Here is a 26,211-nt window from a genome sequence, read left to right as displayed (position 1 = left end):
ACTTTTAAAATTCCTAACACAATACACCTCATCTCTCTGCCACTGAACAATACCTTCTGACGCCAGGAGATGCCGTTTGTTTACTTAAGCAAAGCGGAGGCGCATCCAACATGAGTTTTCAATTTGTAATGAAGACACAGATCCTTCCTGTCTGTCTCCCATTACGGAAGAGATACCTAGAAGAATGTCTACATTGTCAGAAAGTTTTAATAAATTCTATCCAACTAGCTCTCCTTTCCAATTTTTCCTAAATATATTTAGCTGAGCCTGAATTCTGGGGACTGGAAAGATCCTCTCAGTTTACTGTTTTGTCACTGCAGTCTAAGGCCTTCCTAGTCAAAACTGCATTAAATTTATTATTTGTAAGCACTTATTTTGGAAATAAATGCATCCTTCTTAAAGGAAGGAATTTAGCTGTGGTATTTGCGGGGGGAAATTGCATTAAAACTGACTCTAAAACTTGCAAAGATAATATCAATTCCTGTCAAATGAGAGAGTCAATGGTTTTCTGGAATTTTTTTTATGTGTCAGAGAAAAACTTGTACTTGGACATATAGTATGCAATAGTTTCAAGTGTCATCATGAGTACAGTATTTTCCTACATGAACACTTTCAGTCCCCTAAAAAGTTGTTCTAGACCAAAAGCTATAACCCAAAATTTCTTAGTTTTTACAGACATTAACATAAAACCATACACTTATCAAAGGTAAAGAGGGAAGAATTCAAATTTTCCCGCGATTCTGTAACCAAGCTCACTGAGCTTGTTTCCTCTTTCTGGCTTTAGAGGGTTAAAACTACACTGCAGTAGCTGCACACATGCTCCATGCCCATATTGTAAGGAAAATACAGATATAACACCACAGTATTATTTGGCACCACATCTGAATGCAGAAGCTTCCACCTAGTCACAAAAGCATGTTAACTAAGATACTTACTTAGTATGCTCCCTAATTAATACACTCCATAAAATCTATTTCTTCTTGAAAGAAAATGTTCCTCATTATTACACAGTCCTTTCAACCAGTCCAGCCAAATAAAAAATCATGTAGGGGTAGTAGTGTACTCACAGACACCGCTAAAGCAAGTAGAAGGGACATGCTCCCTACTGTCAGCTTGTTTTGACCTTTGAAGGCAACACATTTAAGAGATCAGCCAATTCACCACTAATCTCTTGACTATAAGGGTGATTCCGTGCTTACCAATCCCTACAAGCTGGTAAGTGTCTTTACAAACATTTTGTCTACACTCTAAGTTCCAAAGCTCTCTTGCCTTTTCTGAAATAATCACCCACCCAATTTTACAAAGAAATAAAAATCACTAAAGGGCTACAGTTCTCATTGGAAACAAGTCAATGGCAAAGAACAGAAACCACCACTTCAGGTATGATAAGTCTGCTTAGCTCATTTATCTCTTCCACAGATTACTTGAAGAATTGCCTTTAAATATTTGCAGATTATATTTTTATTCAATTCTTCCATTTTACAGAAACACAATCATGGAATTTAATTACCGAATGCCACTCTTGATCTGCTCTTAGTTACCGAATTGCAATTTACATTCATTCCTAGGCTCTGCCTCCAACAACTTAAAAAGCTTAAAAACTCTGCAAGGAAAAGGGTTTAACAATGTGCTATGAACCTTGGAAGACCTAAGCAAGAAAGGGGAAGAAATGAGCATCTCTTTAGAAATTCCTGTGTAGGCGAAAGCACTCACATAAGGTTGTGGTTCTAAGACAATTTTGACTTAAATCCTGTTGCTGCCAACCGTTTTACTCTCCAGCTCCATGCAATCTTACAGTGGCATGTAGTACCACCCACTCCCCATCACTCACACACAGATCCACTGGTGAGCTGGTAAGCTTCCTACACCAGCAGGAAACTCTTCAGTTCCTTTGTGGAATTCAATTTCTACAGGTGTTGCAAGCTGAACAAGCTCACTGAAGGATCTGATGATTCCAGGTGTCAACTGCAACAGAGAAACCTGGATCACAGCAACGACAGCAAGCATCTGAGCAGTTTAAATTGTCAAGATAGTGTTGTTTTGAGACTAGAATTCTCTACAGTGAGGTGGGTATTCTCCTTTGTGCATTTAACACTCGATGGTCACTATGCTAGCCCAGCCTCCAACTTCATTAAAACAAATCAATCAGACTGATTTCTGTTTCTCCAACTCCTGTATTCCTGACCTATACAGGTAATACATTCTACAGTGGCTTCCACTCTCTCAGGTTAAGACAAATTTGCAGCAAAACTGCTAAAAAGGCCCAGTTGCCAGAGCTGTTCAAGCAGAATTAACAATTATAAGCAATAAGACATGCAGTTTACATGTACAGTATCTTTTCTGCCTGCAACCACTGAACTTACTCAACTCAAAGCATCCACAAAGGCCACGCACTTTCAGAATCCTGCCTCACCTTTAGTCCCAAGCATGTAAGGAGGAGTGCACAAAGAACCATTGCAGTCTTAGGCCTAGGAAGATTGACAGAAAAACAAAAGGAAGCAGGATATGAACGTGCATGTCTCAAGGATTTCCAGTCAATACTAAGTTCATTCTACCTGCATTTACACCCTGACTTCAACCCCTAATCTCTCCTCAACTGGCAGCTGTGTAGTCTGCATGCCTGAGGTACTGTGGTGAATGGATAAAGGCTCCTTTAGAAGGACAGGCTGTGAATATGAGAAGGGTTTGTGCCCCACACAAAGGAGCAGATCACATGCATGAGCTCTGCTTTGAAGTGCACGGAGCTAGACAAGAGCCCAGCAACTGATACAGCATGCTAACACATTGTGCCCCTATTCTTGGACCACCCACTCTATGAGGGTGACAGACTACTCTCTGAGAGGCTGGAGAAGCTTCATCCTTGGAGATATTCAAAACCGGACTTTGTACACCCAAGCAACCTGATCTAACTTCAGAGCTGGCTACAGCTTTCAAGTTAGCCACTGTGACTAGAAGGTTGGCCCAGATGGCTTTTATAGGTCCCCTTCAAACTCAATTATCCCTATGATTCTTTGAGGTCTTCTCCTGCAGTGGGCTCTTAAGTTACTTATTATGCCCAGCTGTAACAGTAGGATACTTGCTCCACAATGTCGTTTCACATCTCAAACTAGATCTGTGGGTTCAGTGGGCAACATCCTGCCTTTCTTTTCCATTATCAAGATCATCTGACACATTCTTACAGTCATTAAAAAATTAAAAATCAAGTTCTCCATGCTAGAAGTGGAAAGTGCTTTTACAGGTTTGACAGCTGCAGGTGAGAGACGGGACCCAAGGTCTGATCCTCTGACCACAAGGAAACTTGGGAAGAGACCACAGAAGAAATTTAATATATGGTAAAGGCAATCCTGTCTGGAAAAAAAAGGTAACAAAGTGGGGAGAGAAGCTGTAAGCTTTTATTGTTAAGCTCTAAAGAAACAACTGAAAACTGGCCTTGCACACTATCCTTTCATTTTCCTGGTGGAAGTACTCATCCAACAAGATAGGCCTTCACAGAATGATGCAGGTCCAGAAAACTGTCTGGGACACAAGAGATAGTCCCCTTTAGATCCTGAATTGAGTTTTGAATCTGGTTTTGTGGAACAAAAGCTACTTCAAACCTTAAAAGAATTTATCAGGTACACTTACCAAAACTCTGTCTCACTGGGAAAAAGCAGAGATGGACTGCACTCCAGACAAAGGAGGGTTAAACCTTTATGGAGTCTACAGGATATTCCTGAATGTTGTAGGAGTCAGGGGAACAAGGAAACATAGTAACATCAGAAGGAGAACTTGGTATGGCCTCTTCTGTTATAAACAATCTTCATTGAAGAAAAAGTGTGACATGGGAAAGCAAACAGCCCCACAACACCCAGAGGCAAGATTTGCATGGCTCTGCTTTCTAGAACAGTGTGGTTGGTGCAGGGAGTCCTGGAGCTCACAAAAAATAATTTAATTATCATAACAACCAGCTGCCTCTGCCATGGCCAGCTCAGCCAGGCTCACTAGTGCTTCTTTACTACTTTATATTAAGAAAAATGTCAACTCAAAGCAGGGCATCCTGCCTGACCACAGAACTAAGAATGTAGTTCACCCTGTGAGTCTATTCCTCATCCAGGAACAGAAGGCCCAACATTTCATGTTGATATCCAAAAGTAATATATTACTTTTTTTATATATATGAAGACATCCTTAACCACGAAAAACAGCCTGCAAGGTACCACATAAAATATGAAATATAAACACCGAAAGCAGCGCTGTCAAAAGAACGCTGTCAAACTGAATTCCAAGAATGGAATAAGCCAATTTCCAAAGTAGCTGAGTACAATAACAATGAGGACATGTCAATTTACATATTCATGAAACAAGTATGAGGGAGAACAAGGTACAAGAGCAACCTCCCCAGGTACTTTGGTAAAATTCCTCAGTCTCACTGACAGAATACATAGTATCTTCAGTGTAAATTTATCCATGGACTACTATTCAAAGACAAAAGTATTAAGTCACCCAAGTAATTATACTTATCATTCCAGCACTCCTGGTTTCCCCTACATCTATATTTTTCAAAACCTGGATAATAAACAGTGTTGATGCATCCAGCACAGTCCCTATGTGCACATACTTTATTTACAAAGAATGTAGGCATTCGACATTACACTCACAAGCTACATTAAGAGAAAACTATTGCAGCCACAAAGTCAAGCACATAAAGGTTAGAAAAAGCCACAACTAAGGATGTTTGTAGCACTGATCTACTACCCCACACACTACTGCTTTCAATTACACATTTTTCCCCATAGCAGATACCTAATGTGCACCGAAGGTACAGCACCCATTTAACAAGCAGCAACTGAGGACTGTATTTTCTTTTATATTTTTAGTGTGTAATCCATGGACTGATATATTGAAATCCTTGCTTAAAACACAGTATTAATTTCTTCGTGAGTTTTATGTATTGTGCTTATCACAGTAATATCCAAGTCCTTCACAATCATAATTAATTTTGTTAACACCCCAGGAAATCAGTGAATATTCTACTGATCTTGTATATGGGGGAGGGAAACCCAGAGATAAGTGTTGATGAAGGAGTTCTAGATGCCACATTTGGGAGATCATGATTTCTCAGTTGCTCATGCTGTTCTGATTGACTTCATTCGTGGATCTAAGTATTCAGCTCTTTCACAAAGCTGATCCTAGCATCCAAAGTCTGGGCACTCAGAAAATGCAAAAACATGCAATTAAAGGCAATTTCTGAGCAGTTCAATTTAAATTAACAGACTAACATTTTTCTTCTAGCAATGTTCTGCTTCAATTGTCACAAATTTTTGTAATCACAAAGAAGGCAGACTACAAATTGTCCTCTCCACCATACTGCAAGTTACATTTCCAGAGCAGAACACTATGTACTTTAAGGAGGCTGATGAAAAAATAGCAAGTAATGAAGTAATTTAAAATGTAGAAGCCAAAAACAAATACACAACAAAGAAGACAAAATTCCAAATCTGATTTTGCCAATTTCTAAGTTTTGGTCATTTGCTGCTGCTACTCATAATAGAATTTTATCTTCATACTTGCAGATAAGCAAAAGCAAACTTCATCTCTTGGCACCTAAGTAACACCTGATGTGGAATAGCACATGAGGGTGAGACCAGCTTGCTTTGCCCCAAGTTCTGTCTCCCCACTCACCCCCCACAGCACTGATCCCCCTAGACATGCCAGGGAATTTCCAAACCATGGATTTCTCCTACTGTCATGTAGTTTCTCTGCCTGTAATTTTGAATACCACTGTAACTGCTCACTTGTCTGCCTTGCCTTCAAACTTGTTCGCCATTTGAGTCTCCCTGCTCAGTTTGCAAGTTTCAACACAAAACCCGTGCCCCCACTGGAGTTTCAATCTCCAGTTTCCTTCATGAGGGAAGCAGCTTCTTATCCAGCAAGTTTCTCTGCAATCACTTCCTGTCACCGTTTCTTGTTCCAGCATGTTTGCCAAGGACGCTGCCTTCACATCAGATTTTTCTTCACTGGCACCTCAATCCCCAATCCCAAAGCAATTTCAATCACCTTGTCCCCACTATCTTTGAATGGACCATTCCGGTCTTTGGGTCAGAGAGAAGAGATATGACCAATATAAAAGAAGATCTCTACTTTGAACTGTGTGCTTAGACCAAACTGCATCTCCCATCCCACAGCAGACAGAAGGCCACAACACCAGAGGTCCTTTCTTTTGCATAATACACGGCTATGTTTCAAATGTTTGGCTGTGAAGCTTAAACAAGTCTCTAAAATACTTAACAGATTACTTCTTGAAATGGTAATGATCTGGGAAAAATTTATGTCTACTTTGACTAGCAAAAGCCACTTCAGTCAAATTGAGTTCCTGTTCCACGCTTGTCCTTCCAAAACCATCCTTACAGATTTGGGGAAAAATATTCCTTTTTCCTTGAAGTGCCCTTCCTCTGCTGCATGACTTGGCAAAAAAATTGTAAGACTCCCTCAAAGAGACATTTAAGACTTAAAAGTCAGATGTATACTAGTAAGGAAGGACAAATTCTAAGCAATAAAAATCTGATCTGTAATGTTAAGATGGGCGATGTCAGACCCACCTGCAATGTCAAAAACCCCCTCATTCAGTGATTTATCAGATATAAATAAATCACTTAAAAGAGAACCAAAAAAATTGGCTCAAAAAAATTCTAAAACTCAAAATTTCCTTGCCCGAACTAAGCAAAGTAGCACTTTTGCACCAGTGTCACCTGTCTGGCCAACAGATGAAACTTTTTATTTTGCTTCATACATAAGACAGAAAGCAAAACAATATGCTCTTCCTACTGGAAAGCAAGGAAGAAAGCATTATAAATTAGGACATGTCATCCATTTACCACCTTGAGTGTCCCAAATTATACTTTCAAATAAATCCTGACTTTACCAGGAAGTAAGCATAATGTCAGGGCATCAGCAATTTCAGCAGTTAGGTCAACCATTCAAATGTCAAAGTAAGTAACATTTATTGGGGGTGGGGAAACCAAAAGAATCTATTCATTAATTCAAGACTTTCACAGTACTATCTGGAGCATAACAAGAAACTTGGAAGAAGCAGCTTGACTTTTCACACTAGGTTCACAAAAGAATTCTGGTACTTTTCACAGTAAGCCAAAATGGTGATGAAGATAACATTTTACTTCATCATTCAAGGACAGCTACTTGGATATGGAACCCAAATACCAATACAATCATCAGACTACAGTGTCTCCCTAAGCTGGTCTCTTTCTGTATCATATCACCCTGTGTTACATAAAGCATACATCTAGCACACCAAAGATGAAAATATTCCATATCTAAGGTCAGGGCATGAATCTGGGAAGAATTATACTTGTATTTACTACTTCAAGCAAAGACAGATGCTAAACAAGCCTAACATTGATGCAAATACCCCAAACTCCAGATTCTATGTACTCACAGCTCTTTCCTCCACGTGATGAATCATAAAACTCCTGGGAAGGCTCAGCAGAGATGAGCAAACGTGATGTGCCTGTGAAGCTCTGGGCAAATATGGGAAGTGACTGACCACAGATGTGGCTAAGAAACTTGGCCTTATCATATGATGACTAGAGGGGTGGAGCACCCCTTCCATAAGGAAAAGCCGAGAGAATTGGCAATGTTCAGCCCCAAGAAGACTTTGAGGTGACCTAATTGCGACCTTTTAGTACCTGAAAGAAGACTGCAAGAAAGATGGTATTTACAAGGGCATGTAGAGGCAGGACAAGGGGGAATGGCTTTAAACTGAAAGAGGGTAGGTTTACTTTAGATATTAGGAGGAAATCCTTTACTATGAGGTGCTGAAGCAGTGGCACAGGTTGCCCAGAGAATCTGTGGCTGCCCCATCCCTGGAAGCGTTTAAGGCCAGGTTGGATAGGGCTTTGAGCCTGGTCTAGCAGAAGGTGTCCCTGCCCATAGCAAGGAGGGTGAAATGAGATGATCTTTAAGGTCCCCTCTAACTCAAACCATTCTATGACAAAAGAGACTGAAAGGTGGCTTTTAAGATAAAGGTTTGTAACAGTTAGGAGATTGTTTGACTCTCAGCTGAGTGAATCAATTGCACGTGTAAATGTTTGTCCAGGAGAGCAGTAAGAGCCTGAATGTCTTCCCAAGGTAACTAGACCAGCATGGGGGAGTGTATCCAGGGCTCAGCCCAACCTAGAGGATAAAAACAGAACAATTAGCCAAAAGAGTTTTGAAGACAGCAATAGGCTTGAGTTGACAAAAACCCCTTTATGCCTTGCCAGGGACTGGGAATGTCCAGTGTTGTGATGGTGAGCATATCAAAGGCATCTGGAATGAGAATCACCTTTGCATTGTACTCCAGCAGCTCTGTCTATGCTCTATTTCTAAATTGCTTGTCAAACAATTGATAGCTGTATATTTTGAACAGCTAACGAGAACACTGACACAGCCTTTTACAAAAGACTTCTTCTGTCCTTGAAAAAACTTAAATTAAAAGGAAATCATTCACCTCAAAAATCCCCAGCATTGTACCAACACAAGACAACTGACACGACACCTAGAGGACACTTTCAAATCAAGTTCTTAGAACTCAAGGGAAATATTTATTGATCTTCTGACTGCTGTGTTTCCCTACCAGATCTAACTATTCTTTAGACAGAAACTGCCAAGAAACAGGATTTGATAGCATGTCATTTCATGGGTGCTACTTTACAACTCTTATGGTGAACAAAATCTTTTGCCCTAATAACTGTGTCAGTGCAGTCCAACCTCCTTCTCAGCTAAAAAATCCAGAGCATTGGCATACATAGTCTTTTTACTTCACACCCTCACATAATGGATCAAATCACTAGTGTGTCTCTTGCAATATCTGTTCTTCCATGTTTTACTCACAGATGTGTCAAGATGAGTAACAAGCACAAGACAGTCCTCAGCTCAACACCTGCCCTCTACTCAAGTACAGAGCAAGAAAACCTTTCTGTATAGGAAGAAAGGTTTCCTACAAGTTAACACAATTAATTAGTGTAATTCAAGCAGGGTTTCTCTGACAACATAAGCAGAATACCTTTGCTGTCAGGTATTCTGCTCAACTTGTCAGAGCACATGTAGCACATTCTGCTTCATTTTGCTTAACTTTTGACAAATTAAAAGGTATTTTATCACACTTTTAATCCTAAAATGGAGTAGACCTTTAGAGAGATGGAAATCATGTAAGCTCTACCATTCAAAGAACAATCATTATAAGGACACCATTAGAGTGACATTAACATTGTGACATTGTAAATGTTAATTATTGACAATATAAGGAAATAAAAAATAATTTATCATTTCAGTAGTGACGTTGTTGTTCTGCTCTTTGTTCCCCTCTTTCCATGCAGTAAATGGCAGATATAAAAGGAAACTGTAATTCTTGAAACTGGTATTTCACCACAATTTACATGTAAGAGTTTATAAGAATAAGGACAAAGAGTGACTTGTCCATGGACACTGGTACTCCTAGAAGTCCGTATCAATCTAAACACAGGTCTGCACAACGGAAAACCATCTCAATAGTGGTCAAAGTTCAGCAGTACCAGTCTCTCTTGTATTCACAGTCACTGAGAATCATCTGCCCATCATTCACAAATGGACAACCACCGGACTTGAGAAAAGGTGGACAAAGCCGAAGCTACTGTCATTGTTTAAAGAACAGGTGATAGAGTACTTCTCTGATCACAAATCTGGGAAAGCAAGCATAGCTGTCAGTTCCATGAGATTAAGTTTTTCACATCAATACTTGTGCTATCTTCTAATCTCTCCCACTCCAATACACAGTTTGCCCTTCTGATTTAAGTGCTGAAGAACTGTTTGTGCAGCCACGCTGTTCGCTGACTCGGAGGACTGATGAAGTCTAAAAAAAACAACTGCCACCAAGAACAGACTGGTTTAAAACTATATCAGTATGCAGACCGGGTTCGCAATACAACTGCTGAGACAAATGTGCCAGCAAAACTTGCTTAGGTGACACAGCACTGGAACAGGGATTGTTGGAAAAGTGACACACAAATCCCCAGCCAGTTAAAGCCTGTCTTGTGAAATATTAGGTTAATTTCATTTCTTGACTAGGATATATGAAAACACTTCTTTCATCTTGCTTTTGTCCCTTTTTATGTTATCATCCAGATGGCCACTCCTGAGAATTCTTACAACAATAAAAATCTGGCAATGCTTTTTGGCATTTTCAGATATGATGACATGCACGTATGTTCAAGATGATGTGCCCTACAAGTCTGATTTTCCTGGCTGGCTGTTCTAGAACACATGCAAATGAAAAACTTCAGACCTTAACACAGCCCTCTGAAATTAACATAATTTCCATGCAGAAACATTCCTACCCCTCCACCTTGCCAAGGTGGCTTTGGACTGAGCCCGTATCTAACAGTGGTGACATACTGAAGAAACAGAACAATTTTGAGAAGATCAAATTCACTGTTAGCCTTTGTTATTTTAGCATCAGTTTAAGATGACAATCATTCACATAAGAATAGAAATCCCTGACAGGAAGAAAGAAAACTGCAAGAACACCCAGGATGGTTACAGAGTATAAATCCTTTATTCTGTATGCATTGTAAGAAAGTTGTCTTTGGTTTCATAGTTCTGAAAAAAACCCAAACTAATTATTCTTAACATATATGGCAGCTGTTGAAAGGCAGTGTTATTAAAATACGATAATAAAGCAAATGTTAAGTTTTTTCTATTAGAAATGTGTTTGTCTTTAGTATCTGATACCAGGGTGTCACATACTAGATTACACCCACCTCTAAACACATCTACCCTTCCAAAATCTCTATCTAGTCCGTAGCTGCCTAACAGTAATGCTTATGGCTTTAACATCAATCAGACTGGAAGCGATCAATTTGCACAGTGCAAGAACATCAGAAACAGTTCCAAGTGATTATAAGCCCAGCACTTTCCACAGCACAAAATCCACTTCATGTCTAACCACCTTCCAGACCTTTGCACACAATGCAAAGCCTCTCACTTCTCCCACTCTCACCTGAGTCACAACCCAACTGCCCAACTCTGCAAAGGAAGTAATGGCTGCCCTGGCTGTAGTTAATAGCAGGAAACAGGCCAACTCTGCAGTGCTCAAAAAGGCACCTTGCCAAGGTTGCTTGCCTCTGTTCCATCACTCCCAAAGCCACTGCTGCATGCTGCAGGAAAAGCTCCTACATTAAGGTACGCTGCTGGATGAACAAGTGCCAGGGGACTACTGAAAACAGAAGGAAGAGGAGGTGACTTTGTTCCTCTTATGTTGTTTTTGATAGAAGACAGTCTTTAGGTGACTTACAAAAATATTAAGAGTTCTGATATTTTGAGATGGAAACTATTTAATATATGTAAAAGCCCTCCCTTACCACGGATCTAACTGATTCAAAGTGTTTTTCTTACCATTAAATGAGAACACAGGAATTTGTTATCCCCCCTTACCTTTTTTCCCCCAGCTTTGGGGACAGAAATATTTCAACTGTACCAATTCTTCCATGTTTATTTCAATGATGTCTAATCCAGTGTGAGAAAAAAAAATCAAAGATCACAACCACTCATTACCAAGCTAAATAAGAAATGAAGGACAGATCATACAGAACAAAATCACATCTTGCAAGATGAAAGACTTAAACAAGACACTACCTTCTATTGCAAAGTTCAGGCCCGCACTGGAAACCCAGATGCCTAAATCAGCACACCAACCTTTACCAAATTAAAAGAATCCATCTTCTAAGTACTCCCACCACAGAAAAAAAATGAAGGTAAGAGATCTGTTTCCAGATGCATCTAACTTAAAAAAAGCCAGCTGACTGTGCACAATGTATTCCTGTTTTAGTATACACGAGTATTATGCCCTTCTTATTCCTCACCTGAGCTGACCACTTGGTTTCACATTCCCAAAGGAAATGCCAAGAAAGTCTTAGGAAAAAATTAATACTTAGTTTTATACTTTAGTTACTCCAGCATCTTTGACAGTTCAGAGTTCATGAAAGCAACTTTCTTTAAAACTATTTTCCTCCACAGGACAGTATCAGAAAATATGGAGATTCCAAAAATCTGCAATAAAGATATTGGTAAATTGCTGACTCAGTGAATTCCAATTTCTGCTATTCTGGTAGCAAAAAAAAAAATTAATGATAATATTACTATGTATCCTTTTAATGAGGGAAGGATCCAAATTTTTCTAACATTTTCTTCATCAAAGAATAGTTCTTGAACTGTTGCCCTACAGGTAAGGTGTGCAGTGTGTGGGGAAAGGTACTACTCAATCCTAAACACAGGGAAGAAGAGAGAATGTTTAGAATGAGGGGACAACCCATGGGTATGTTTTGTCCCTTGTCCACAAAGTCCTCTCTATAGGGTGGGATTTTCCTACCGGCTTCCTCCACCTCCATCTCATCCCACAGCACACACTGTTGCTCACAAACCTTAATTTGTTTAGCTGCAAATTCCTCAGGCCTGTTACATCACTGCATTAGCAAACTTAGATATACAGTTTAAAAGTACACATTTTGACAGGACTCACTGCTCAGACTTCAGATTAATGTCTAAAAATGTCCTGCAGAGTTTTGTTACATTATTTGCTATGTATCTCGAATATAGGAATTGCCAAACTAGATTAGAAAATTAGACATTTCAGTTTGTAATCCTTACAGCGGTAAATACCAGATGCCATGCACAAACAAAATAATCCTAGAGCTGACACTATCAGACATCCTAACCACAAGAAAATTCCAGTTTTCAAGTATTTCTGGAGTTATAACTAAATCAACACAAATACAAGCCATTCCCTGAAAGAACAAGCCTATTCTTCCTCGCTTGTGTACCAGAGCTAAGAATTGTGTGACCACAAAAAGGGTTGGTGCAGTAATCTATTCCAACTGTTAATTGTTTGGTGGAGTTAGTCCTCCATTGGGTTGGCCAACTCAACTCACACAAATGCCAGATCCTGCAAAGTAGCAGATAATTTGGTAAACCTATTTTTTTAATTTAATATTTTTTCAATTTAATTTTTTTTTAATATGAAAGCAAGCCAGGAGAGACATGAAGTCCTTTACAAGGCAAGCAGCAACAGCAATGCCGGAAAGGGACAAGAGGAACACGGCTGCTCCATTCAGCAGTATATTGTCCTAGACTGGTTTGGTTTCAAGAATTTAGCTCTTAAGAAACTTAGGCTACAGCTACATGGCCCAAATTTAAATCAAAACAGCCCAGGATCACCCTCCACATTTTTCCACACATGCATTCTCGTCCATTCCTGTGCAACAATGTTGTACGTATCTGATTCAGTAACCTTCTCAGCAGGTTAAGCCCACCATGGAAGCAGAAAAAATTAATTTCTACAACTCTACTTTTCCACTTATTTTTTCTCAGCTTTTACCTTGGAAGTCTACAGAGTACTACTGCCACTGTGGAAAAGAAAAAGGAGTGTATCGCTTGGGTAAGCAGACACCTATTCAAGTAAGCCATAAACCATAGTTAATTTCAAAAAACACTTGTTGAAATTATTTCCAAAACCATTTAAGCATAAATCAGTTTAAGAATTTCCTTTTAGGCGAAAAAGGAAAAACTTTAATTCTCCATATTTTAACTTGCATTTCACTTGCAATCACTTCTGGACTCATGCTGTGTTGAGGTGTCTAATGTGGATCCTGAGCTGCACGCAGGTTCCTCATATGGCCGGTGATACCAGGGCTGTGTGGGGTGCTTGGGATGTTGGGTCACCCTGACTTTCAGCTGTGAAAGAAAAGGAACCAGCAGGGATTGCTGGGCCTGCACTCTTGGTTTGCCTTGGGGATCCAGACACGCTTCCCATCCAGCCCTGCAGTACAGCAGAGACCTGCCACAAGGAGTGGCTGCTGCTGAGTCCACTGAGTGAAACAACCCCAACTCCTCCCCCTTTCCCTTTGGCCATGGCAAATCTTATCATTTCTGACAGACACAAATTTTGTAAATCTCAGCATCACAACAGCTTTACACAACTGTCTTTGGCCTGGGCATCAGTGATATCTGCATCAGTGTGCTCTATCTACTCTTAAAGTATAAGCCATGTGGTTTGTGGAAGAGACAATTTTCACATGTATGTATCCCATGGTTCTGCTCAATTTTCCTAAATTTAGAAGTGCCTTTTCCACTCTACGCCTGTGAATCAAATAACTTTAAGCTTTTTAATATTTTATGCTGAATTTTTGGTCTCTGAGGTCTCCAGCCATGTTTCTGACAGTCAGCAAGTCCATAAGGATTACTGACTCTGTCATCTACAGAAATACTACATTACTGAGGTTTTAAATAGCACCCTGTAATATCCAACTTGACTGTAAATTTAACATTCTTCTAACAATTTATTTAAGAAATTGCCCTTGTTTTAAGGGACAAAAAAAGCTCTAATCAAAGTGTGAATATGTGGGAAAAAACCCAACTGTTACTTCCTCCATGTATTACCTTCAGAGTTTGAGCCTTGAATCGCCAAGCTTGCAAGACAAATAACAATAGAAAAGGAAGCAAAAGCCATTATTATCTACTGAAGATATATTCTCTTCATAAACTCCTCTATGTCATAGCAAATTTTACTCAACCTGGATCTCTCACACAGCAGTAGATAACAAAAAGGGTACAGAATGCACTGCCTCTTGGATTTTGTTCCAGGACACCTTTTCATAGGCCAACTGAGGTTTTTAAAATGGAAAATGAAACATAAAGCTTTTGCTTGTGTCCTCCAGCAGAAATCTTTATCAAAGCATGTGCAAAAGCTCTAGAAAAAACACAACTGGAAAATCAAGTGGGAAGATTCTTCATTGCTCCTCATGAGAAAGAATTGCTTGATACTAGACAATTTCCACCCCTCAGAAAAAAAACCAAACAAACCCACAATTAGACAGACCAGACTACTTATAAGAAAATTTCTATCCATCATCTTTCAGCATTTTTATCTCACCCCCTTTCAAATGGTCAGTTATTTACATCATATTGAATTAACACTTTGTATGAGAATAATTTCCCTTTTCTTGCATTTCTTCTAGTAATTTTCTTAATTTTTCTTGTTCTTGTACTACACATTCTTCAATAATAGTTTTCCAACTTGCATTACTTTTGTCTTTTTCCTTGCAATATACACAGCACTAGGAGACATTAGAAAAAAGAGAGCAGAAAGGTCCACAATTTACACTTGCCCTATTTAATTCCCCAAAAATAGATGCAAGACAGAAAAGAAGAAATCACCAAGAAATGAAAACAGTACCGAAATGCTGAAGGACTAATTATGCATCTCAGAGACTGCAGCTACAGTCCAGGATGGCTGAGTTCCCATTACACACTGTCCAAAGGAAAGCATGCTCAGAGTTCAGACTTTCTGACAAGAAGTTACCTTGGTTTGAAGACATCCTACAGAATTTCAACTTGTGATAAAAATCGTAAGACTCCTCAGATTAAAAGACAAAATAGGTAAATAGAAGTTTAGAAATACCAGAATAAAAAACACTGGTTTTACCATGCATGTGTTTTATACTTGATTGATTCATGCCAAAATAGACTATAAATTCTGACCAAAGTTCTTCCCCAGAGTCAGTTCTATGATTCCCTTCCTACATACAATTTCCCAAAGAGGAACAAGGCATACATGCCAGCCTCTTCTTCACGGCTGAGGGTACTTTCTTATTTTCTTCCCACACAGAATTACTCTAACACACCTTCCAGAAATGTAATTTTTCCCTGGGTCTCCAGCAATACATTTTTGTGATTGATAAATGGGGAAGAGGAATGAGAGAGTTAAAGGTTAAAAAAAGAAACACTGCAGTCTCCTTGCTTTAGGAAATCCAAATTAAAAAATGTTGAAACAAAAATAAGTTGTGTTACACAGTTTGACACTGGTGGCATTAGTATCTTCCGATCACATAAGCTTACTATCTACAGAATCCTTTTACTTAACATTTCTAATGCAACTTAACATTTTACTTTTCCTTTTTAATCACCAAAGGGAAAAAAAGCTAGTAGGAAAACAGAACAGAAATCTTACCATTTAGTTTTTAACACTGTAAATTGTAGTTATAGCTCAATTTATTTGATGCACACTTTATCAGCACTGTTCTTTTTTGGAATTCACATAACTCCACATCCGTACAGTAGCGTGCTTTAGTTACGTCACATTATAACCTCTAGTTCCATGACACTTTGTACTGTTCATTGAAAATTCCTTTCACATTATTTCCAGTGTTTTCTATTTTGGAGCCAGAACACAAACAGAAGAAAAACGTCCCTCTGAAACGCTTAAATGTGACCCAGAAAGTTCAAGTACTGAAGCAAAAATTAAGCTCCATGATTCGTTAATAACTATGGGGTCCTGTAGTCCTTATCCTGGACTCACCAAAATGGAACAGCCCTGCTCTCTTTTCTGCGGAGGGAAGGCAGAAAAAAGTGGTTCTAAAGCAAATTAGCAAACTGAACAATTATATTTGATTAACACAATAAATTCTAAAAAAAAATGGTATGATGTACATCTACATGATTTAGATGATGAATGATAGGTAGTCTGGCATACGTGGAATTCATTATTAAATAGTACAAATGCTCCATTTTACAATCTTTTTCCAAGTACCCCCTCAGCACACTCCCAGCCTTAGCTCATTCTCACCAAGATTTCCATCCTCAATGGTCAGCACCACTTCATCCATCACCAAGGCCCGGAAATCCAGCTCCTCCTCACAGCACTTGGCCTTCAGTGCTCTCAGGATCTCCTGCTGAGGGTAATCTTCTCTGATGCGACGGTCTGTTAGGAACCACAGCCTGGGAGCAACTGAACTGCACATCTTGGACTTGTCTTGCAACCTTCAAGGTCTCCTTCCAATGGAACTGCTGGACAGTGGAGAAGATGAGACTGTTAAGAGTACACATCCTCTTATGTTCATATTCCCTGCTGTACTAAGTCCCACTTCCCCTGCACAATTTAGTTCATTTCAACAGACCGCAACTTCCAATCTCCAACAAGCAAAATAATGCCTACACCTACTCTGCAACCAAAAGTACCAACAATAGAAAAAAATCCATTTACATTCCATGGAATGTTAAATCCTAGAAATTAGGTTGGTCCTCATCCCAGCTTTCTCCTCAAGAAGTACACAAAGATGTAACTCCTGGCACTGGCAGTAGCATTCCTCTTTCGTGACAGTACTAAACAGCATGCAAAGAACTGAAAACATTTTGAATGGCCATGTCTGAAGGCCAGAATTTCAACTTCATGATTAGGATAATTTATTCAACTGAAATAACTCCGCCCTTCTCCTAGGTACTGCTGAAATACCCAGTGACAGACTTGATCTGTCTCTTTCCACCACATATGGAAAAGTAGAGGGTGACAAACTCTTTGTTAAAAAAGCAGACCAGAAGAACAGAAATTCATTACCACAGAATCTTCCAGGTAACTATCTAGGACTGTTCTGCTCTCACAAATTTCACATCTGCTGTGAAATATACTTAGAAATATAAGTAGTATCCAGAACACACAATAATGGAAAAATCAATGGAACAAGGAGCACCAACAAAGTATCAGGAATACAGAACATTAACATATATAAAATAAAGCAAAATCAAGGGCAGAATTTCAGTGGTAGCCCTTTCTTGCTTCAAATCAATTTTTTAGGATCACCTTTATACATAAACAGCACTAACGAATTCAGGACCAAGAACAGAAAACACAGGTCAAGTTGAAGAATTTCAATAGCGTTAGAACTGATAATAGCAAGGTACTGCTCCTTTTACTTTGAATATAGAGGACTTGGGCCATTTTTTACTGAATATATTTTTACTGATATACTTTAAGAGCTGTAAACCAGTTATAGGTACATTAATGGACTACTCCTTTATGTCCAAGAAAGCATGGTGTAGGGAACAGGAATTCTGGAGAATTCCTGGAGAACCAGAATGGTTCTCTGTATCACCTTTAAACTTTGCTATTAAAATAAAGATGCAAAAATCATCACTTTCACCAATATAAATTGATGTGAGTTCCTAGCAGAACTGAACTCTGAGATAGAAACAGGAGTTTTGCCTGGTAGTTCTAATGACTGCTGCCAGCAGACAATGTAAATACAAAACCACCTTTAGTATATAATTGTTATCACTTGATATTACAAAGAATTTTAGTTTCTGCAGCAGATCTTGGGACAAAAGGATTATTTAGTTACAACCATAAGAACCAGCTAGGTTTTTCTAGCATTAAAAAACTAACTTTTTTTTTCTACTAGAACAGCTTTTTCTTAATAAGAAAATAAAATTTAAAGTGGACATTTTTATTCGTGGTACTGAGAACTGCAGTAACAACACACAAAGTCTGTGACTTTTTTTCCATTGATTTGGTAAATGAGGAGCTACAATAAAGCCAAGGACTACAGTTCTTCATACTAACAGACTGGAAAAAGGCAGAAACTAGGGAAAGACGATCACAGATCCAGACCAGTCCTTGAACGCATTCAAGACGTTCAAGGTAAAGCAGGAAAAAGAGCGTTTGGTCCCTGCAGAAAAAAATGGGTGTGGGAGGTTATAAGGAGTATCTTTTGATCTCTCAAAGAACCTCTTTGTTCTTCAAAGCAGCTCGAAGAGCAAAGGGCAAGACGGGCTTGGGCTGGCAATGGCTGACATCAGACCCTGCCCCACTTGTGTCTCCCTCAACAATGGATGTCTGGACGCGGTAGTTTACACGGCACTTCCTGGAACAACACCCTGGGCTGGGCAGAGAGGGCTGTGCAGGAATGCCCCCGCCGCAGGCCCAGCCCCGGCCCCGGGCTCTGCCCCTCAGCGCAGGGGCCGGGCCGGGCCGCGCCCCCTGCCGGCCCCGCCGGGCAGCGCCGCTCCGCGCCCGGCCCGGACGGGGCATCCCAGAGAACGGCGGGAGAACGCCGAGGGGACGGGAAAACACACGCGCTTCCTCAGGTAAAAAATAAACCAAACATAAATCAGAAACCATCACGTGTTTTCTGCCTGCTTGGGGTTTTAGTTTGGGGTTTTGTGGTTTGAGGCTTTTTCCCCCTCAGTACTGGTTCTAATGGAAATACAAGAACCAAGTATTTTCTCCCCATTTTTGCTTTCTTTGCCAATCTGCTTCAATTTTTCTCAAACCTCTTCTCTACGTGGCCCCACCCCTTAAATACCATCACCTCTCCCTGACTGTCATTTCAGTCATTAATTTCTTAAAAATCAGCAAAGGATTGAAGAAGAAAGAAAAAAGGTATATCCTTCTCTTTCCTCCATCTTCTACTTTTGAAAGTTACAACATTGTCGAGAAGGGCCATCAATACAGATCAATGAGGGTATTAAACCAGCAGGTGTATAAAAATGCCTTGGGTATAGCTATTCATCTCTCTCCTAATACCTCATCACATTTGCTCAAAATCTTAACGGTTCTATAAATGTATATACAAAAGTTCCCATGTTATCATAAGAAAGGCAGGAAACAATCTCAAATCTGCAAGTAAAGACTGAGAAGATCACTTTAGAACAAGCTACAAGACAGCAGATACAGAAACTAGTAATCCTAACTCTTGGATCCTTCACCTCCAACCCAATACTATATTTTTTTCTACCCCAAAGGATTTCTTTTTCACATTAACATTCTACTCTTAAAAACAGAGTATGTTCATCAGTTTTAGCCTCACCTTAAAATCTATTTTAATTGTGTAAGAAATCCCACATAACAAAACTTGCAATTTACCCTATTAACCCAAACATCCTAAAAATCCCTTCCACATTCTCAAGAAAATGGTTTGTAGGAGGAAAGCTGGCCTTGCAGTCAGATGCACAAAAGCATTAAGCCCTGAAGTTGGATATTACTGCCAGAATTCTTCCCTGAAAACCAACTCCACCCATTTCAATCTAAAAGACACTGCCTCAGACAATGCTGGGTGTGCAGAGAATACTTCCTAATCCATGAGAGCATCTATTGCAAAGTAACTATGGTATACATAAGGGGAAGAGCAGATGTTTAAATAACTTCAAGATGGCCACTTCAAGTGCATTTTTCACTCAACGCTGCTACAGTCAAAGTAAATAAAATCTTTCAATAACTACTTCACAGATTTACGAAATTAGAAGGCAAAAAATAATTATAAACCTAACTGCATGTAACAGACTGGCAAAGAGAAAAAGGGTGGTATCAAAGTAAAAGGTCTGTGATAAAAATCAAACTGTGTGTCACACCAGCCAAGCAGACACTGCCACAACTGCTTCAGGAATGCACTGTGTGGAACAGATTCCTTGCAATTTATGGGGGGAATGAACGCTCACCTCAACTTCCATCTGCGGCACCCTTACACTGCTTAAGCCAGGCCTTACTCCAGCAATCACACAGCAGCTTCCTTCCCTCCCCAGCACATGCAAACCTATTTCCTCCCACATTCCTTCAATCTGCAGTACACCTCTAGCAGCTGTTCTAACAAAAGCACTCACTGTGCTCCTTTTACATCATATATGAATATGTTTTATTGAAATAACAAGGAATTCAGCCAATCAGATCAGCTGTCGAGAGAGATCTGGAAATCTTCTCTGAAGATCACTCTTTTTGCCTTGAAGGGGGTGTTCTCTTCACAGGGAAGATTAGAGACCTCCCTCTCCCTCCAGGAACGGGAGATTGGTCTCCATGGCTCATTTACTCGTTCTCCTGTCTTCAACACCCAAAAGCAGGAGAAAAATAGACTGGTTTCTTTTCTTTTTCACCATGATGTATTTCCCTTAAGATGAAACAAGAAACCCATTTTTAGGAGATACTGATTATGTATTATTGATAGAAGTGTAAGATATAAGGTATCTAGTATGTAAAAAAATGTTCAGTATTCTTTTTGTTCAGGATACAGCTACTCAATGCTTTTGTAAATTAAAAAGTCTAGGTTGTGTCTTCCCTGTGAGAATGATGAATGGAATCCCAGATGTCAACAGCATCAAGGATCAACATGATCTAGCTATTTCACCTGTTCAGCCTGTGATCTGATGTTGCAGCACACTCCCACTGCCTACAGTGGGATCTGGGAAACAAGTTAGTGGAGTAGTTATTACCAGCAGCCCCTCCCAGCACCACCCCTTTTTTAGAGCTTGGCTCAAGACTCTGCTTTGGCACTGTGCAGGTAACACAAACTCCACAGATTTCAGTGGTTAACGGAGAGGTAAAACCTAAGCCTAGTTTTAGCATACCTCTAGGCATGTTTAATCCCTACAGCTGAGATACTGACAATAAAAATCTCAGGGAAGTGAGAAGGAATGAGCAAGAGACTGACAGTCACAACCGCCATGGGAAATGGAGAACTAGGAAAAACATTGCTCCAAGCACTCTCCTCACTGCGAGTAACATTAACAACACCATTAATGTTTATCCCAAAATAGTCATTTTCAGAACAGTGCTATTCAAGATGGGAAAGGTATTTTGACTTCCTTTTCATCATATATTAGCTGAGGCTTGAAAGTGAGTACACATTTCCAATAAACCGATCATCTCTACCACTACAGCAGTTTCTAGAAAGGCTGGAAGGATGCATATCAGGACAGTGAAGACCTAAGAATGGCTGGCAGATGCTTGCAAGTTATCTCCTTCAGGAACACCTCAAGGCAGATCCGAATTAAAAAGTCAATCTTACACAGCAGACCAGTTAAACAGCTAATGAGCAGTTGTCCAGCACATGTAATCCATCATACAATGTCATGGAAGTCTCTGTCTCATCTTAATGAGAAGAGTGCAGAAACATGCCAGAAATAGGACTTTCTATGTCATAGGGAGAGAAGGTCTGCAAACAGTTCACAGCTGTTTCAAGCATAAAGCACAAGTGATTTTTTTTCCACACAAAGATACCAGAATGATGATCATCTAAAGAAAATGTTAAGGAAATATGTATGGATGATGAATATACCGCATGGTGATAGAGAAAAGAACTGACATCTTTAGAAAAATAAATCCAAGATAAGTCAACTCGTTCCTGACAATGCTGCTTCATGGTGATGCATAAGGCCAACATCAAGAAAAATTCCTCTTTTACGTACCAGAAACTAGTTTTCCTAAGACTGTCACATAACTGTTTGAGAATCTTTGGAAAGAACACATTTTTAAAAGCTGAAGAATCTGAAAAATTAAAATATTTATTTAAATGCATTTTATATAATATATTGAAAAGCTGCAGCACAATCTGTCCACCGCTGCTGCATTATCATCCACCCTCTATACATGCATCGGAGAATTGAAAGTCTCTGCAGGCAGGTGAACCCCAAGCACACCTCTTTGAAAGCACATCACAGTATTCACCTCCTTTTCCCTTTGAGATTTGTAGACTGCAACAGCCAAAGGATATGGGAATATATTAATTGTTCCCGTTCATTCCCACCCCTGCAGACGGGCAACTGCACTCCCCATGATGGCTTTCATCTCCTTGTCTCCACCTTTGCACTGAGTGATGTTCAAGATGCTAGCAGCAATCCTCCCAGGCACAGCTGCCTCTGAAAGGCGCACATCCACACCCCCCATCATTCCTCCTCTGTGCTCATGCTTGCAAGTAGAAGGCAACATTCCTCATTCACACACCCCACTTCCCAATCGCCGCCAAACAGTCCATTCTCTTTCCTCCCTGCAACACGAGCCCAGTACTGGTCAGCATCAGCCATCCTTCTACTTCGGTCTGGGTATTTTCCCAACAACAGGCTCTCAGCTTTTTCACGCCCCTCCACTGTCCCTGTGTGCGCACGCACGCACGCCCGTGTGCAAATAAAGCACACCATTTCCTCCCACATCAGCTGCTTTTCCACCTGTGCCAGGTTCCCCCGCAGCGTGGTACAATACCCCCTCTCCCCCCCGATCCGTGTGTACACAGCCAGTTTTCCCTCCTCCCTTCCCCCACGCCACAGTCCCTGTGCATGCCTCTCCCAGCGCCTGGAGTGGGGGAAGGGAAACATGCACTGCGTGAATGAATGGGCTGAAGAGACTTACCAGAAATTTGGTGAGGAAGGAGTGGAAGACGAAAAAGACACTAAAGATGGGTGTTTCCTTCAGCGTGCCAAGTGCCGCTTCAGTTCAGGCTCCCTTAAGGAGGTCACGTGCCTTGCTAGGTACCCCTTTTTCTGGATCCTCTCCTAACCAAAAAGGGTGGCTCCGAAGTCTGCTGGGTGCCTCCCTGCACTACACCCCAAAGGAGGGAAGGGCACTGCTGAAGCTCCCAAAGCAAGCAAGCAATGATAACGTTCTCCTGGTCCGTCAGGCACTGTCTAGCGGATGCCTCTGGGACCAGGGTGGATTTCTGAGGGAGGGGGGAAGGGGGAGTAAATTAATGTTTAAAATAATTCCCAAATTGTTGTCCCTTAGGAGCAGGGAAGGACGGGAAGGAGTAAAAAGAATATTGGTGAAGAGCTGTAGCTTTCTATGTAAAAGAAACTCAATTCTTGTGTCTCGGCTTCCTCAGAACTAAACCCCTAAATGACTGAAGTCACCAACACCTGGGGAGGAAAAAGAAAAAAAAAATCTCTATTAGTAACAAATATGCAAAGGTAAGAAATAAAGATAAACTAAATCCCAAAGGAAAAAAAGGTGCTATTCAAAAGAGTAAGCAAAATCAAAAGAAAATGTCATTAACGTAATTATGGGAAATGTGCAACTTCAAGTATTTTACACGAATATACTACCACAGAAATTGATTTTAAAGGGAAAAAAACAACAACACTAAGCCGTTTGTTCTTTTACTTAAGAATGTGCGTTCAATGGATATAGATAAATCCGTACCTACACAGGAATATAGGAGGAAATTAAGTTTCTAAACCTACAAAAAGTATTCCTATTTATTTGTGAGCCTTTAAACCTTTAAACTCTCCCCCAGAATAACCCTTAGGATTCAGATATGACTGGAGAAAAGTACGTTTCAGCTCAGAAGCGTGTATTCCTATGTATTAGGAGCATGTATTCCCATGGATTAGAACACACTCTGCCACAGAAAATAAACAGCGGTTTATAAACGGTGACAAAAAAAAAAAAAGGAAAAACAAAAAAAAACCTCAAACCAAAATAACATGTCTAGAGGATGCTTGCTTTAAATGATGGAATCAATCCAAGATTAACAGTGGCACTGTTGGAAAACGGAGCCCCTGGTAAGATCCCAGGGAGTAAAGTCACCGATGTGCCACCAGCTCTTTTTTAAACACCGGAAAACAAAAGGGAAGAGGAAATCTAGTTGGGAAGATCTTGCTGCCAGACCCAACGCCAGCCACACACCCCCCTGGCTCCATCACGTGAAGATCAGCCCCCACAGCCACCGCCGATCCCCACGGACCCGTGCGGGGACGCGGCCGCCGAGCGAGCCCGCGGGGCGGCGGCCCCCACCCCGCGCTCGCAGCGCGACCGACCCGCCCGCGGAACGCGGGTCCCGGGCCAGGGGCACGGCCCTCCCAGCCCTCCCGCCCCTCTCCCCTCGCACAACGAGCGGCCGCCGCCGCCGCTCCCCCTCCGCCACCCACCTGGGCGCCCCGGCGGGCGCGGCGGGGAGGCGCGGGCAGCTCGCCCCGCTCCGCGCGCGGGGGATGCAGCACAATCACCATGGGCGCAGCGCGGCGGGGCGGGACGGCCGTGAGGGGACGGTCCCGACCACCCCCCGCCCGCCCCCTCCCCGGGCACGGCGGACCCCACCCCCGCGGGCTCGCGCCCGCTCAGCCCGACATCTCACCCGCCCCGGGCACCGCCGAGCCTGAGGGGACCCGCGGGGCGCCCACCCCCACCCCCTCCGGCACCGGGCCTGGGAAGAGAGGGCGCGGGGCGACGAAGGCTCCGGGGAGACGCGCCCCTTCCTCCCGCCGCGCGGTCCTAGAGGGAAGCGAGCGGCGCGACGCGTCGCTGTGCTCGTCCCCCCCACCCCGCCTTCCCCGCTGCTCGGTGTCCCTCCTCCCCGCGGCTGAGGCGAGGAGGCCGCGGCTGTTCCCTGCACCGAGCCCCCCGCCCGCCGCCGCCGCCCGCGCTCGCTCCCGCCGCCTCACAGCCAAGCGGCGGCGGTGCCCTAACGGCCGGGCCGGGCCGGGCACGCGCGGGGCGGGCGCGGGGCAGCGCGAGGGCGGCGGCGCCGGGATGCTTCGGACCGGACCGGGCCGAGCGCAACCGGACCGGATCGGACCGAACTGCTGCTCGTGAGCGGCGGCACCACCCGCGGGCTGAGGCCACTCCTGTCTAACGGCCGAGGCTTCCCACAGGATGGGTGCAACAGAGGCTTCCACAGGTAGGAAGGGACCACAGTGGTCACCTAGTCCAACCTGCCCGGTCCAGCCGGCTATCCCAGAGCGCATGGCACAGGATTGTGGCCAGACAGTTCTCAAATATCTCCAGTGGGAGAGACTCCACAACCTTTCTGAGCAGTCTGTTCCAGTGCTCGGTCACCTGCACAGCAAAGTTCTTCCTCATATTCAGGTGGAACTGCCAGAGCATCAGTTCCTGCCCATTGCCTCATGTCCTAATGGTTGGCACCATCAAGGAGGGCCTGGCTCCATCCTCTTGGCATTCCCCCTTTAACTGCTTGTAGACATTGAGAAGGTCCCCCCCTCTTCTTGAGGCTGAACGGGCCCCACTCTCTCAGCCTTTCCTTGAAAGAGAGCTGGTCTAGTCCCCCAGTCACCCTTGTTCCCTGCTCGGACCTGCTCCAGGAGCTTCATGTCTCTCCTTACTGAGGAACCCAGACTGGACACTACATTCCAGATGCAGCCTCACTAAGGCCAGGTAGAGGGCCAGGCTCACGTCCCACGACCTGCTGACAAAGCTCTTCCTCATGCTCTTCCTCACACCCACTCCTGCCCTTCTCCCCCACCCCAGACTGCACTTCGGTCCAGCCCCTACTGCCATGGCAGACCCCAGGCCAGGTCCTGCCGTGCCCACCTGGCTTCTCCTGCAGCCCCACCTTGCAGCCCTGACTGCCCTCTCCGGGGTGCAGACCCCAGGCCACTGCCACAGGTGAACGGCCCCAGCACAGCCCAGGCAGTTCTGCTGCTGCTGGCATGAGGTGTGCAGAGCGAGAACCCTCGTACTTGATGTGGCAGGTAAATGTGTGACAGAACCACAGAACCAATTTGGTTGGAAAAGACCTTGAGATCACCGAGTCCAACCTATCACCGAACACCACCATGGCAACAGATCATGGCTCTGAGTGCCACATCCAGTCTTTCCTTAAACACCTCCAGGAACAGGGATTCCACCATTTCCCTGGGCAGATCTTTCCATATCTA

The 26,211-nt window shown here is 42.2% G+C and overlaps 1 protein-coding gene across 3 annotated transcripts in view; it reads right to left on the bottom strand.

Annotated features, from left to right (window-relative positions):
• RIMKLB (ribosomal modification protein rimK like family member B) overlaps positions 1-25,114 on the bottom strand; it is a 41,055-nt gene extending 15,941 nt beyond the window's left edge. Inside the window, exons 1-3 of one of the 3 annotated variants that reach the window (XM_063394312.1) lie at positions 24,672-25,114; positions 22,952-23,454; positions 16,631-16,848 (exon numbers count right to left, since the gene is read on the bottom strand). In XM_063394312.1, the coding sequence (XP_063250382.1) occupies positions 16,631-16,805 (175 nt within the window). In that variant the 5' untranslated portion in view covers positions 16,806-16,848; positions 22,952-23,454; positions 24,672-25,114. Of the gene's footprint in view, positions 1-16,630; positions 16,852-22,951; positions 23,455-24,465; positions 24,623-24,671 lie in introns of those variants that run through there. The other 2 variants (XM_063394310.1, XM_063394311.1) reach the window with 2 other exon arrangements.
• Between the last annotated feature and the right edge of the window lie 1,097 nt (positions 25,115-26,211).

Source organism: Prinia subflava, chromosome 3 (assembly GCF_021018805.1).
Source record: "Prinia subflava isolate CZ2003 ecotype Zambia chromosome 3, Cam_Psub_1.2, whole genome shotgun sequence".
Taxonomy (NCBI): domain Eukaryota; kingdom Metazoa; phylum Chordata; class Aves; order Passeriformes; family Cisticolidae; genus Prinia; species Prinia subflava.
The sequence above is the reverse complement of the archived record's forward strand: the minus strand, read 5'-3'. Positions and strand labels throughout refer to the sequence as shown.